Raw genomic sequence first — 14,451 nt, 5'->3', positions numbered from 1 at the left:
GGCCCAAGTGCTTGGGCGCTGTGCCTGCATGAGAGACTGGGGAGAAGCACCTGGCTCCTGGCTTCGGATCAGCGCAGCGCACCAGCCGTGGCAGCCCTTTGGGGAGTGAACCAATGGAAGGAACACCTTTCTCTGTCTCTGTCTGTCTCTCTAACTCTGTCAAAAAAAATTTTTTTTCATCTATTTAAGAGCAGCTTCCATCTACTGGTTTGCTCCTCAGCTGCCCACAGGAGCCAGGAACTCAATCCAGGTCTCCCATGTGGATGGCAGGGACTTAACTACTTGAGCCGTCACCTGCTGCCTGCGGGGAGTTAGAATCGGGAGAGAGCGGAGACTCAGGCCCAGGCACTCTGACCTGGGATGCGGGTGTTCTGACGGGCGGCCTGACCACTAAGCCGAATGCCCACCCCAGTTCCTCAGTGTGAAGCTCTAGAGATTCCTCCGTGGTGTCCTTTCCTTGTTGAGTAGGAGTCCTTTACATGGACGTACCATGTCTGTGTGTTCACAGGTTGCTGCATGTGGGTCATTTCCAGTTTGAAGCTGCTTGGGAACAGTTGTGTTGCTAGTCTTTTGGAGGTATCTTTCCATTTCCATTGAGACCTAGAAGTAGAATTGTTGAGCCATAGACGTGTGTGTTTATAAGAAACTGCCAAACGTTCTTCTAGAGTCGTTGTGCCATCTTGCATTCTCACCAGCGTTACCTGTGAGAACTCTGGTTCTGCCATCGGCACTTGACCGTCTTCCGTCTCAGCCGTTCTGTGGAGTCTGCCGCTATCGCTTGTTTGCATTTCCCTGGCCATGAAGCTTCATGAGCATCTTTGCTCTTCTTCCTGGCCATTTTTTTTTTTAAAAGATTTATTTATTTGAAAGCTAAAAGGAGAGACAGAGGGAGCTAGCTTGCTTCCCTCTGCTGGTTCACTCTCCAAATGCCACAATGGCCTGACCTAGCCAGGCTGAAGCCAGGAGCCAGGAGCTTCCTCCGGATCTCCCATGTGGGATGCAGGGCCCCAAGCACTCGGGCCATCCTCCACTGCCTTCCCAGATCATTAGCAGGGAGCTGAATAGGAAGTGGGGCAAAACTGGGACACAAACCAGCACCCACATGGGACGCCAGCATCACGGGCAGTGGGTTAACCCACTGCACCATAATGCCAGCCCCCACTGGCCATTTACATCTCCTTTATCAACTCTGCTCAGATTTTGTGCCTTTTTTATTTGAGATTTCTACTTAATTAGTTTTTAAACAATTCTCGATATATTTTGGGATGCCCTTTTATTTCTTTTTCCCGTATGGGATGCCAGCATTAAGGCGGCGGCTTTACCCACTATGCCACAGTACCGGCCCCCTGATTCATCTTTATTTTTTTTTTTAAAGATTTATTCATTTATTTTAAAGTTAGAGTTACACAGAGAGAGAAGGAGAGGCAGAGAGAGAGAGAGGTCTTCCATCTGCTCGTCCACTCCCCAGATGGCCACAATGGCCAGAGCTGCACCGATCTGGAGCCAGGAGTCAGGAGCTTCCTCTGTGTCTCCCACACGGGTACAGGGACCCAAGGAGTTGGGCCATTCTCCGCTGATTTCCCAGGCCACAGCAGAGAGTTGGATAGGAAGTGGAGCAGCTGGGACTCGAACTGGCGCGCCCATATGGGATGCCCTTTTGTCATCACATACTTGTAGCTGAAGCCAGGAGCCAGGAACTCAAGCCAGATCTCCCACATGGGTGCAGGGACCCAATTCCCTGAGCCATCACCACTGCCTCCCAAGATCTGCATTAGCAGGAAACGAGCCAGGAGCCAGAGATGCAGGCGTCAGATGTGGACATCTGACTGGCTCCTTAACCAGGGTGCCAGGTGTCCACGCCTGTTACTGTTGCTGTTTTTAAGTTTATTTTCTAATTGCTTTTAAAAATATCGTTGGTTTTTGTCTCCTTCCCCTTCGTCCTGTCCCCGTAAGAACAGTTAGCTGTCTGCAAGGGTCCGAGGGAGAGTGGCAGCAGGCCAGTAGCGAGGACGACTGAGGAGTCTCCCGGGTGCCGGAGTGGGGGGCCCCAGGCTGCAGGGCGAGCTGGTCACCCTGTGGGGGGGGGCCAGTGCTCCCCTCTGTGAAGAGCATCCAGCCCACAGGCTGCTGTGGGCCCCGCCCTCCCGCTGGTGACCTCTATGCCCAGGCGTGCTGATCCCCACGAGAGACTGCTAGACCTGCCGCCGGGTGCGGGCCTGCATTCCGTTGTTTGCTGAGCTTGCAAGGCCCCCAGGCCCAGCACACAGAGTCTTACAAGTGCAGTGTGAGGGCGGGGAGCGCGCCCTTTATACCCATTCTCCTGAAACTGCCACCACTGGCGCCTCAGTATGTTTTCTCTGCGTCTTTTTATAGTCCGCTACTGCCGTGTGTAATCATACTACGCCCAGTTCACGTCTCATGACGTGGTAGTGCGTGTTTTCCTCAGGCCATGTCTGCCTTCACCAGGTGGGCACGCAGATGGGGGCCCTCTCCACAGGGGGAGCCTGCCTTTCCCAGCCCCCCTGGGCCAGGGCCGTGTGTGAGCAGGAAGGAGAACGGCGCACACTGCCTGAGGAGGACGCAGGAGGCTCCGGGTTTGTTAGGGCCCTTCCCCGAGCTGCCTGCCAGACACGGTTCCTGTGCCTTGGGGCGGGCGTTCTGTGGAGGTGGTCAGCAGGGAGCGTCAGTGAGGAAGGTGACTGTGCAGAGCTGAGAGGCGGTGAAGTACCAGCGGGTGTCTTGGTGTGAGTGTGCCGGGGCAGAGGGCCCTTGGCAGTGGCAGGCAGGGGGGACCGTCTGCAGAGGCGGTGACTAGCACTCGGGCCTGAGTAACAAGGACCCAGCAATGGGAGGATCTGGGGAAGAATAGCCCAGGCACAGGAGTCAGCCAGTGCGAAGGGCAGCACAAGGCGATGCGAGTGGGGAAATGGCAGGTGATAAAGTTAGAAGGGGCCACAGAAGAGGCTGTGGGCTGTCAGCCCTGGGAGTCCCCACCCTCCTTTTGATCCCTGCCTGCCTCCCCGGCCTTACTCCCAGTCAGCACTGGCCTCTCTGCCATCCTAACAAGTAACTCCTCCTCACTGCTGCCTGCCAGGCAGACGGGGCGCCCTGCCTTAATGCAAACGAAGTCCCTCTGTCTGGAACGCCCTCCCCACACTCTGGCAGGTGTACCGGTGCCTCCCCGCCTTCCCCCTCGCACACCAGCAGCCCTGCTGTCTTAACCGTGCCATGGCTGTGGCCTCTGTCCACGCCCTGTCACTGCAGGCCCCTGGGGCTGGTTTGCAGAAGGCTTTTTTTTTTTTTTTTTTTTTTTGACAGGCAGAGTGGACAGTGAGAGAGAGAGACAGAGAGAAAGGTCTTCCTTTGCCATTGGTTCACCCTCCAATGGCCGCCGCTGCAGCCGGCACACCGCGCTGATCCGATGGCAGGAGCCAGGTGCTTTTCCTGGTCTCCCATGGGGTGCAGGGCCCAAGCACCTGGGCCATCCTCCACTGCACTCCCTGGCCACAGCAGAGAGCTGGCCTGGAAGAGGGGCAACCGGGACAGAATCCGGCGCCCCGACCGGGACTAGAACCCGGTGTGCCGGCGCCGCAAGGCGGAGGATTAGCCTAGTGAGCCGCGGCGCCGGCCTGCAGAAGGCTTTTATTAAAGCACTTGTGCTTGTTTACATGGAATCAAGTAGAAGTGGCTGAGACACCAGTGCTGTTCCCAGGAGAACTGTTACAGAAGTGCAGTTGGGAAGTAGACAGTGGAATGCTTCTATTTAAATGGAGCCTTTAAAATAATGGAATTTCTGAGCCGGCGCCGTGGCTCAATAGGCTAATCCTCCACCTTGCGGCGCCGGCACACCGGGTTCTAGTCCCGGTTAGGGTGCCGGATTCTGTCCCGGTTGCCCCTCTTCCAGGCCAGCCCTCTGCTATGGCCAGGGAGTGCAGTGGAGGATGGCCCAGGTGCTTGGGCCCTGCACCCCATGGGAGACCAGGAAAAGCACCTGGCTCCTGGCTCCTGCCATCGGATCAGCGCGGTGTGCCGGCTGCAGCGGCGGCCATTGGAGGGTGAACCAACGGCAAAGGAAGACCTTTCTCTCTGTCTCTCTCTCTCACTGTCCACTCTGCCTGTCAAAAAAAAAAAAAAAAAAAAAAAAAAAAAAAAAAATGGAATTTCTGGCTGGCATTGTGGTGCAGTGTGTTAAGCCACCGCTTGTGACACCCGCATCTCATATCAGAGCACTAATGTGAGTCCCCGCTAATGCACCTCGCAAAGCAGCGGAAGATGGGCCGCGTTCTTGGGCCCCTGCTGCGCGTGTGGGAGACCCAGAAGAAGCTATGGATCCTGGCTTTGGCCTGGCCCAGCCCTGGTTGTTGTGACCATTTGGGGAGTGAACCAGTGGATGGAAGAGCTCTCTCTCTCTGTAATTCTGCCTTTCAAATACATAAGATAAAATAAATCTTAACAAAAGTGAATATTTTTTAAAAATTAGGGAATTTGGAAAAAATCTTAAAGTGAAATTATTTGTAAATATGATGAGAAATTTGCCTGCGTCCTAGTTTGAGTTATTTATTTATTTGTATATTTATTTTAGTTAGCTAGCTAGCAGAGTTACAGAGAGAGACAGATCTTCTAGCGGCCAGTTCAGCCCCGGATGGCCACAACAACTGGGGCTGGGCTGAGTCGAAGCCAGGAGCTTTTTCTGGGTCTCCCACTTGGTGCAGGGGCCCAAGCACTTCTGCTGCTTTCCCAGGCCATTAGCAGAGAAAATGAGCGAGGTTGGAAGGAGAGCAGCCCGAGCTCGATGGGGTGCTGCAGGCAGTGGCCTACCCCGCTGGGCCACGACGCCGGCCCCTCACAGTTAACTTTCAGTCCCCGTTTGCTTGCATCGAGGTCTCAGGTCAGGTGTTGCTTTCTGCAAACACAGGGAGTGTGTGTGTTTTTTATTTAAATTTTGTTTTCTGGATTTGTTTACTGTATGTGTTTCAGGTAATACCATTTTATGTTTCAAATGCAACAAATTACTTTGGCCGTATAATTGACAAATATTTGGATCTTTTTGCAACTCTTAATGCCGAAATGAATGAATATTTTAAGGATTCCAGTAATAAAACAGCTGTTGAAAAGGTGGAGAAATGTGGATTGTATGGATTAGCAGAAAAAACACTTTTCCACAGGTAAGATAGCTGTGCATTCCCTTCCTGAAGCTGCGAAGCATGAAGTGGTCTGTACTTTGCGTGCTGTGGAATCCCTCTTTTCCCCTCTGGCAGAGAGGCCGCCCCCGGGGAGGTGGCGCTGGTGCAGTGCCTCCCCCGATGCCCGGTACAGTTCTCCATGGGAGACTGTCCCCTGTGCAACCTCAGGTGGTTACGAAGCTGTCACCATGTGTGACATACCGTGCAGCTCCCTATCCCGTGTCTGTCAGATGGTACCATGCCCATTTCCCAGAGAAGCACACTGAGCCCTGGCGGCCCCGCCTCATTGTTCCAGCGGCAGCTCGGTGGCCGGTGCTCTGCCCAGCTGCCTGTTGCCTTCATTCGCTGAATCCACCCCCGCGGCTGCCGGTCGCTGGCCTGGGGGCAGAAGTGACCGACGCCGCGTCCACTGGCTGTGTTTGTGTTATGTTGGGAGTCACCTGTGAGAAGTGCTCCGTGCTTGAATGCCGGGTTACTCAGAATGACCCTCCACTGGAAAGCCCTCGTGTTTTAGTTCCAGTGTAGGGTAGAACTGCAACGTAGGAGTCTTTTTAGGTTCTGCGTTTAACGGGCAAGCGGAGGCCACATTTCTGTGTGTCTGGAATTTCTGCCGCTGCTGCTCTCCAGGGTTCAGGTGTTGGAGATGAGCCAGAAAGAAGACACTTGTGTCCTGAACAGCGTCCTGGTGAGGTTTGTCGACGAAGGCAGAACTGGACTCGTCCCCAGAGAGCAGCTGTGGCGCCTCCCGGAGCAGTTCTGCACGCTGCCGCCGCAGGCTGTGGAGTTCGTGGTTTGTAGAGTGAAGCCAGCAGATAACGAAGTGGAGTGGAATCCGAAGGTGAGCGGCCTCGGCTGCTGAGACCTCTTTAGCCCAGAGTACACACAACGGAGGCCCCGTGGATTTGGGTGTTGATGCTGGCGATGGGCGTGCCTGGAGACGCCCAGCGACTCACGTGACGGCCGGGGGACAAGGAAGGAGAGGTGGTGGCCAGAGACGCTTCTGAAGGGGGTGGTGTTTCCTTTGGGCCCTGTGGGTTGCTAGGATGTCACCCAGTAGAATGGGTGGGGCACTGCCAGCCAAGAAGTCTCCCCATGCCAGGGCATGGAGCACAGAAGAGTGGCCCTGCGTGGCCCCGTGTGTCCGTCCACGGTGGGGTGGAGAGAGGCTAGGCACAGCCCCGCTCAGCACCTGAGCAGCCAGGTGCTCTCGTAACGATGCCCCTGACACTCGGTGTGGGCCGGGATCAGGGATTCCGGTCTCAGACTACCAGTCGGTTGCCCTGAGTCAGCTGCACCACCAGCCTGGGTTTGGCTGTGGTTGACCGTTTCCTTACAGGGTGGGTGCGTGCTTTGAGCCACTCTTAAACAGTACAGACTTAGGTGCGGTTGCCAACCACGTTGAAAGTGGGAAAGTATTGGAGAGCAGATGACAGACTTGACGACTGATTAAGGAGTGACCCCCGACCCCAGCCCCGCGGCGGGGGGGGGGGGGGCAGACAGTGTAATCACTCTCCTAGACGGTGGCCCAGTGCTTAGTAAAGTTTACTCCTTGCTGTCCAGAAGTCTCCTGCTCACGGCTCAGCTTCTCTAAAGGGCATGTCTTCTAGGAACAGCTGGGCGGCAGTCTTCGCGGCTCGGGCCGTGTCCCAGCTGACTTTAGTCCCTGGACTCCTCATTCCACTCTTACACCCACAAAGGGAAGGTTACATTCTGCATTCTGATTAATGGGATCTGGAGTAAGCCATTAGAATTGGCGAAATAAAAAGCTTGCGTTATAAGTAAGGTTAAACGCTGCCTGGGAAATACGCGAGGGAGTGTTTCCACAGCGCAGGAGGAATACACAGCCCCAGCGCTTGAGCTCAGTGACGTCAGTGTTTATCAGACAGCAGTCTTCTCCCTTGCTTCTAATAAGCATTTACCGAGTGTGCACCGGGAGCCACTGCCGTGCGGGTCCGAGGGAGGCAGCTGTCAGCGAGGGGTCATGGTTCTCGTCCCCAGAACAGCAGGCGTGGGCAGCCTTGTGCAGACGTGGGGAGAGTTCCCTCTGGGTGTTTGTGCAGTCCATTCACAGAGCTCACGAGGGATGAGACTAGCACGGATGGGCCAGCTCCCTCCTGTTCTGCTTCATAGAAGTGACATACGCAGGACAGGTGAGCCCCGACTCGAGAGGAGCACGCACACAGGAGACCTGGGTCCTCGGCCGTGGTCACCGCCCGTGGCGGCCTCTGGAGCAGACACCGCCTTCCCTGCCCTTCCTTCCCCCTCGCTGAGCTCTCACAGACACATTGACAGCTGGTAGAAGGCATGGGGCGGGGGGCACACACAAGACTGGTCGTCCAAGGGCACGGGCCTTGTCTGTTCTCGGGGCCACGGGCAGCCTCCTGCACTCGTGTGACTCTGTTCTTGTGAACCTCTGCTGTCTGCCTCACGGAAAGGAGGCTGATGGCCTTGTGAGCCCAGAGGTTGTCAGGCTCCAGTGACGCGTTTGCGAAGTGTGCAGTACACACAGAACACGGTGCTCAACCTCGGGTAAACAACGTCACGTGCTTTTTTTTTTTTTTTTTTCAGGTTACTAGGTACATTCATAATAAAATTGTTGGAAAGCTGCATGATGCAAAAGTGATGCTGGCCCTGGGAAATACAGTTTGGGTTGACCCAATGGTAAGTACGCCGCTTTCTTATAAAGAAGATTCTCAGCGGACCCCTACAATTACCCACTAGTCCCACCTGTTGCTTGAATAACGGAGGTGCTTCTTGTGCTCTGTGGGTCAGGAGTTTCGCTGGAGGTTTGGTTTCTGGGTAGGGCGTATTCGATGTGACCCAGCGTGCACCTGTGTTTATGTGTGGTGCCCATACACTCAGACACAGCTGAGCGGAGCTGGATGAAACCGTCCTCGCTGATGTCACTTTCTCTAATATTTGCAGTCTCATCTTTTCAAGTGTGGATCATGAACCATTCAGCTGATGGCATAGGGCACTGTCCACACGCTGTGAGGCCCTGGTCAGGGACGGGGGGGGGGGCTGTTGCTGGTCTTCCCTGGCTTGCAAATGGCCCTGGGGGCCTGAGTTGTGCCAAGGAGTCTGGTCCTGGGGCCTACAGAGGTGGGTTTACCGTGTGTTACTTCCCCCGTGTTCAGGCAGCAGATCCTGTGTTGAGAATCTCCTGTGCACTGGGACCCATACTGGATGCTTGGGTTCCTCCTGAGCAAAGCCCATGGGGCCTCCTGCCCTGCCCAGCTGGGGTGGGGGAGGGAGTGGCAGACAAGGAGCCAGCCTCCCAGGGCCTCTTTGCCCTTCTGCTGCTGCTGGTGCTGGTGCCGTCCTGGGTCTGCATGCTCCCCAGGAGCTCCAGTTTTCAATGTGAAGTTTCACTCTATAAGACCCAAGTCTTAATTAGGATGATTATTTCTAAGTTTGAAAGGAATTCTAATTCTGTTTCTAGAAACTGTTTAGCTGACAGTTACTTTTATAAGATTTGGAGAATTTTAACACATTAGAAGGGGAGTTTGGGCATAAGAATTAAGGGCTCACTTGGGAAGGTGCCCAGCGCCCCTCATCCCCCACAGGAGGGGCACACGGGCATGAGACTTGCAGATTTTCATATTTTGCTTAATTCTCTGTAAGCTGAAATGGATTCGAATGTGCTGATTGCAGAAGAGACAGTGGGGGAAGCAATCCAGACACGGGAGTGCTGTGGTGTGGGTCCTTTCTGGACACAGGGGGACTCGGGGCCTTAGTGGCCTGCTTGTAAACAGAGGCAGAATCAGGAAAACAGTTTCCTGCCTGGCTGGGGACTTTACTCCGGGACTGGATCTCGGGCCGATCCCACACCTGACCGTATTTCAGGCGGGCCTGGGCTTTGGAAGAGTCTCGGCTGCCCTGGCTATGCCCCAGTCCACACTGTGCGCAGGGAGCCCTTGCCCCTGTGGAAGCGGCCGGAGCGCACCAGCGCTGCAGGGACAGGCCGAGAGGCCCGGGGAGAGTTCGTGACTCGGTTAGGATTCAAAGTGTGACTCTGCAGATGTTCTGTTTTCTCTCGATTCAAGGTGCATGTTACAAAACTTTCAAATTTGAAAACATCTGTCATTGATTATAATGTTCGAGCTGAAATTTTGTCAATGGGAATGGGCGTTGATAATTCAGGACATGTGGAACGACTGAAAAAATTATACAAAGAAGCTAAAATGCCAGCTTTTGAAGAACATCTAACCCAGACCCCGTAAGTTGATTTCTGTGTCCTTTGTTGGAGCTGTTTTGTAGAAATACAACTCGCAGCGTTGAGGGCTTTTGTTATGAAAGGAGTAATTTGCATCCGCGTGTTCCCATCTAACTTTCCTAATTACTGAGGTCTGAGCAGTCTTGTCCCATTGGTTCCCCGCACTCACACTCTTGCTTTTGGAGGGGGATCATGAAATCACCGTGTCCCCTACAGAAAGGAATTTTGTTACCTTTTTTGATTGTTGAGAAGTAGTGCTGTGCACGCACACCCGGCTGCCGTGTGATGGGCTTCTGAGCGCAGCCAAGGGAGCCAGCCCGGGACCAAGGGGACAGCGTGGCTCGGGCCGCGCCCCTCCCCCGAGGAGCCCGTCTCCTGACGCGGAAAGGCAGAGGTGGGTTATCCTGAACGTTGCCCTTGGAGCAGATCATGCAGCGTGTTTGCCTTGTGCCTCCGCATCGGTTGTGATCCTGGCTCTCCTGTGCGCGCGGTAGTGTGGGGCTCAGCTCCCGTGTGGGGACACCGTCACTGCTGTGCCCACTGTGCTTTCGAGAGTCCCTGGGCTACCACGGAGCAGTTAGCATTCTGCTGCGTGTCTTTGGGTGCACTTCCTGGTCCATTTTTCATAGATTAGAATTGGCGCTGCAGCCCACCAGCTGTTACAGGGGCTGTGCAGTTTATGTCCCTGTATGGAGTGTTTCGAGACTGAGAAAGTACTCTGCAGCCCCCAGAGGGAAGGCGGACGACGGACACAGCCCGTGTCTGCCAGAGGATTTGGGGCAGGAGCTCCTGCTGGTCGGGACCCCCCAGGGGGGAGGGCCCGCTCACAGCCCCCAGCTGATGTGTGAGCAGTTGCTCACCCTGCTTGGGGAAATGCAGAGTGAAGCCCCAGTGAGCAGTGCTGCCATGGACCCAGCAGAAGGGTGAAACGAGGGGAAGAAAACACGAAGTGCTGGGGATCTAGAACAACAGGGCTTTCCACATTTGACTAGACTGCTGGTCTCCCATCTCAGAAAATTAACAGTAATGTCTGAAAGTATGTGGTTTTTTAAATTGTGGAAAGGATACGTAGAATGGGAAATGTGCCATTTTGGCTGTTTCTAAGGGTGTCCTGGGGTGGCATTTGTACACGCGCAGTTGTGTGTGCCCGTCACCACCATCCCTCCCCAGAGCTCCGCCATCTTCCCAAGCAGAGACTGCCTGTTGGCAGGGAGCCCTCCCCCTCCCCTCTGCTCGTCTCTGTAGACCCCTGTAGCTTGATCTTTGTGTCTGGCTCAGGGCCCGCTGCAAGGCTGAGACAGTTCCTCTGTAGGTGGTGCAACGGCCTGTTTACCTGTTCAGCGGCAGGTGAATCGTGCTGATGTGAACACGGGTCTGTCGGAGTCCTTGCTTTCGCTTCTGTGGGCATGTGCTCAGAAAGGGAATCGCAGGGTCGTCTGGTCACCCTGTGTTAGTTCCCGGAGGAAGGCCCGCTGCACGTTCCTGCAAGCACGCGTGCAGTTTCTCCACACCCTCACCCGGGATCAGCCCAGGCGGAACGAGGGTCTCTCCAGGTGCTTCGCGCGTGCATCTTGCCTCTGTGTGCGTGCGACTTGGAGTTCCCCTGAACAGCCACTGGTGAGCGCCCGCGTTGCCCAGAGCCTCAGCCGGCCTCTCCTCTAGCCCCTGCAACCTGTCCATCTGTCCTGGGTGCCAGCCAAGGAAGCGCTTGCCACAGCGGCTGGAAGCTGTGCTGCGTGCAGCCCACACCAAACGAGCACAGAGAAATTGGCCACTGGCTTGGTGATGGGGTCATTGGTGACCCTGGGAGAGTTCTAAACGGCTGCTGAAAGTAGAGGAATTTTAAGAGAATGGGGCAAAGATTAAGTACTTGACATTCTGAAGTTTTTTGTTTTGTACCTTAACAAAACTGGGTACCATGGGATTAGGATACAAGTTAGTTTCTGTACATTTTCAGGAAACCAGAAAAGCGCATCCACACTAATTCACTCTAGCTAGTTATAAGGACAGTGAAACCGGGGCAGGGGCTGGCGCGTGGGACACGTGCACACCATACTGCAATGCCTGGTTTGCGTCCCAGCCCTGCTTCCAGTTCCAGCTGCCTGCTAACGCGCACCCTGGGCGGCAGCAGGGATGTCTCAAGTACTGAGTTCCTGCCACCCGTGGGAGACCTAGATGGAGTTCTGGGGTCCTGGTTTCAGCTTGACTCAGTCCCAGCTGTTGCAGACATTTGGAGAGAACCAGCAGATGGGAGCTCTCTTTCTCTGTTTCTCCCTCTCTCTTTCTCTCATATTTAAAAAAAAAAGAAAAAGGAACAAATAATAAGTGAAACAAGGGCAGCCCTTCAGGTTTAGCAGGTCCCGTGTGTGTGTGGTTTAAGTAGAAAGACGTTGTCTTAATCTGATTTCTCTTGCGTCATCATGTACTCTCTTCCCCCTTCCCAGTACGGTATTTACTCTGCTGTATTTTCAACGTCCAAGGTCCACCTGCCTAAGTACCAGTGCCATACCTGACCACTGAGACTTATCAGAACATAGAGAGAGGTCTGCCTCTTCCTTTAAAAATTTTTAAATTGTGTGTGTGTGTGTGTGTTTTGTGTGTGTGTGAGGATTCATTTATTTATCTGAAAGGCAGAGTTGGAGAGAGAGCAAGAGTGAGAGCGGGAGAGGAGGGAGAGAGACAGATCTTCATCTGCTGGTTCACTCCCCAAATGGCTGCAACAGCCAGGGCTGGGCCAGGCCAAAGCCAGGAGCTTCATTAGGGTCTCTCATGTGTGGGCCATCTTCTGCTTTCCTAGGTGTGTTAGCAGGGAACTGGATCATAGGTGGAGCAGCCAGGACCCAAACCAGCACGCTTGTGGGATACTGGCACTACAAGTGGTGGTTTAACCCATTACACCATGGTGCTGGCCCCAATCTGTGTAGATCTTTTGGTTGAGTACATACCCAGGCACTCCGTATGGATTGTGGGTATCTCAAGTGGCATCCTAGTCACTGTGCTGTTTACTTATTATTGCAAAGAGTATGTTAGAAGCAGACCAGAACTGCTAACAGGTGGTCTCGGAAGATTGCCTGAGACTGGGCCAAGAGCGGAAGGGAACGTGGCCTCTCCTTTCTGCCCTTTTATCCTGTTGGAAGTGGGTGGTTGTGTGGATGCCCTTCTCACCGTTCAGTGACTGTGGAAGGAAAAGTCTCGCGTGTGTGCCAGCCCTGCCCTGGTCACGTGAGAGGGAGCTCTGAGGCGTCTGTGGTGAGCGACGCCTGGCGTCCTCTTCCTGTAGAGCCGGGGTGCCCGAGCGTCCCCCGAAGTCCCCGGGGCTAACCTGTGCCTCTCCCGCCCAGGACCGCGCCTTCGCCAGAGGATGCTGCCAGTCTGCACTCCCAGCAGGGGGCCGGTGGCGCAGAAGGCGGCGCGGACGCGGAGACAAGCGCAGAAGACCCAAAGCCAGGTGAGTGCTCGGTCCCAGGATGGCCGACTTCTGGTCTCGGCTGTGTCAGAAGGCGACGCCCTTCCACCTCGGGGGAGTCCAGAGCCGCCGCAGACTGCCGTGCCCTTTCCTGCGCTCGCCAGCTCAGCTCTCGGGTTTGTTTGCGCCGTCTCCCTTTGGTTACTTGAGGTAGGACAGGGATTCAGGGGGTTCGCAGTGTTGCGTGAACAGCTCATCCGTGTTTATGTGTAGTCATGTCTGCTAGCCACGCGCCATCAGCTGCTGGTTTGGGAACGTGCCCGGTGACCCCTGCTCTGTCACCGCCAGTGCTGCCAACTCGGGGTGCGCAGTGTGCACTGTGGCTCCGTTCGGGACAGCGTGACTCTGAAGTTGGTGTCTGGCACAGCACGGCGCATGGTGGGAGGTCTGTTTTAAACTCAGCTGTGTTCTGCAGTCACCTGCACCCCGGCTTCGCGCTTCTCCACGGGGCTGCTGTGATGAGGGCTGATGGGCCCATCGTTGTTCCAGTTGGGACAGCAGCCCCGCACCTCGTCGATGGAGACTCAGGAAATACGGTGTTCGGCACCTGCTCCTGTGCGCTGACTGCGTGGAAGTCACCTCCCGTGGGGTCCTGCTGGGTTAGGACAGCACTGAAGGAACTTAGACACTTAGTGTGTCCTGTGGCCGGCAGTTGTAGTGCAGGTTCTCATCAAAAGAGGAACGTGAAGTTCCTGGTGGTTTAGTTTTAGTATTTGTCAGAGCCTGTTCTATTTTGACAACATGTTAATCTTATGAAATGATGTATATTTTAATTTTTCAGGATTATCACCGTCCCTCAGTATCTGTAGGGGACTGGTTCTAGGCCTCCACGTGGATGCCAGAACCAGATATTCAAGTCCCCTGTAGAAAATGGTATCCTGTTTGCATAGAGCCTACACACTTCCAAGTACTCTATTTTTATTATTTTTATTGGTTTATTTACTTGAGAGAGTTCCCGTATACTGGTTCGCTCCTCAGATGCCCATAGTTGCCAGGGCCCAGGCCTGGAGCTGAGAACACAGTGCGTATCAGCCACGTGGGCAGCAGGAACCCAGTTACTTGAACTGTCACTGCTGCCTTCCAGGGCCTGCAACAGCAGGGAGCCAGACACTGAACCCACGCACTCCAGTATCCTGAGCAGTAGGCCAAGCGCCCATGCCTTCCTGGGCAATTTAAGTACTGATACAGTGTAAATGCCATGTAAATAGCCCTACTGTGTTGTTTAGGGGATAATGACAGGGAAACAAACCTATACATGCTTATAGACTCAGTTGATTTTTTAAAAATATTTCAATCTGGCCAGCACCGCGGCTCACTAGGCTAATCCTCCACCTAGCGGCGCCAGCACACCAAGTTCTAGTCCCAGTCGTGGCGCCGGATTCTGTCCCGGTTGCCCCTCTTCCAGGCCAGCTCTCTGCTGTGGCCAGGGAGTGCAGTGGAGGATGGCCCAAGTGCTTGGGCCCTGCACCCCATGGGAGACCAAGAGAAGCACCTGGCTCCTGCCATCAGATCAGCACAGTGTGCCAGCCGTGGCGGCCATTGGAGGTGAACCAACGGCAAAAGGATGACCTTTCTCTCTGTCTCTC

The 14,451-nt window shown here is 54.6% G+C and overlaps 1 protein-coding gene across 3 annotated transcripts in view; it reads left to right on the top strand.

Moving 5' to 3' along the window:
- Positions 1–14,451, top strand: part of LOC127486210 (putative ATP-dependent RNA helicase TDRD12) — a 90,807-nt gene that overhangs the window by 74,442 nt on the left and 1,914 nt on the right. For all 3 annotated transcript variants that reach the window (XM_089319112.1, XM_089319109.1, XM_089319110.1), the window contains 5 exons: positions 4,978–5,165; positions 5,811–6,021; positions 7,752–7,844; positions 9,230–9,402; positions 12,741–12,847. In XM_089319112.1, the coding sequence (XP_089175238.1) occupies positions 4,978–5,165; positions 5,811–6,021; positions 7,752–7,844; positions 9,230–9,402; positions 12,741–12,847 (772 nt within the window). The remainder of the gene's footprint in view (positions 1–4,977; positions 5,166–5,810; positions 6,022–7,751; positions 7,845–9,229; positions 9,403–12,740; positions 12,848–14,451) is intronic.

This window comes from Oryctolagus cuniculus, chromosome 18 (assembly GCF_051225735.1).
Source record: "Oryctolagus cuniculus isolate XC-2025 breed Fujian yellow rabbit chromosome 18, ASM5122573v1, whole genome shotgun sequence".
NCBI lineage: Eukaryota > Metazoa > Chordata > Mammalia > Lagomorpha > Leporidae > Oryctolagus > Oryctolagus cuniculus.
This window is presented reverse-complemented; position numbering and strand designations above follow the sequence as displayed.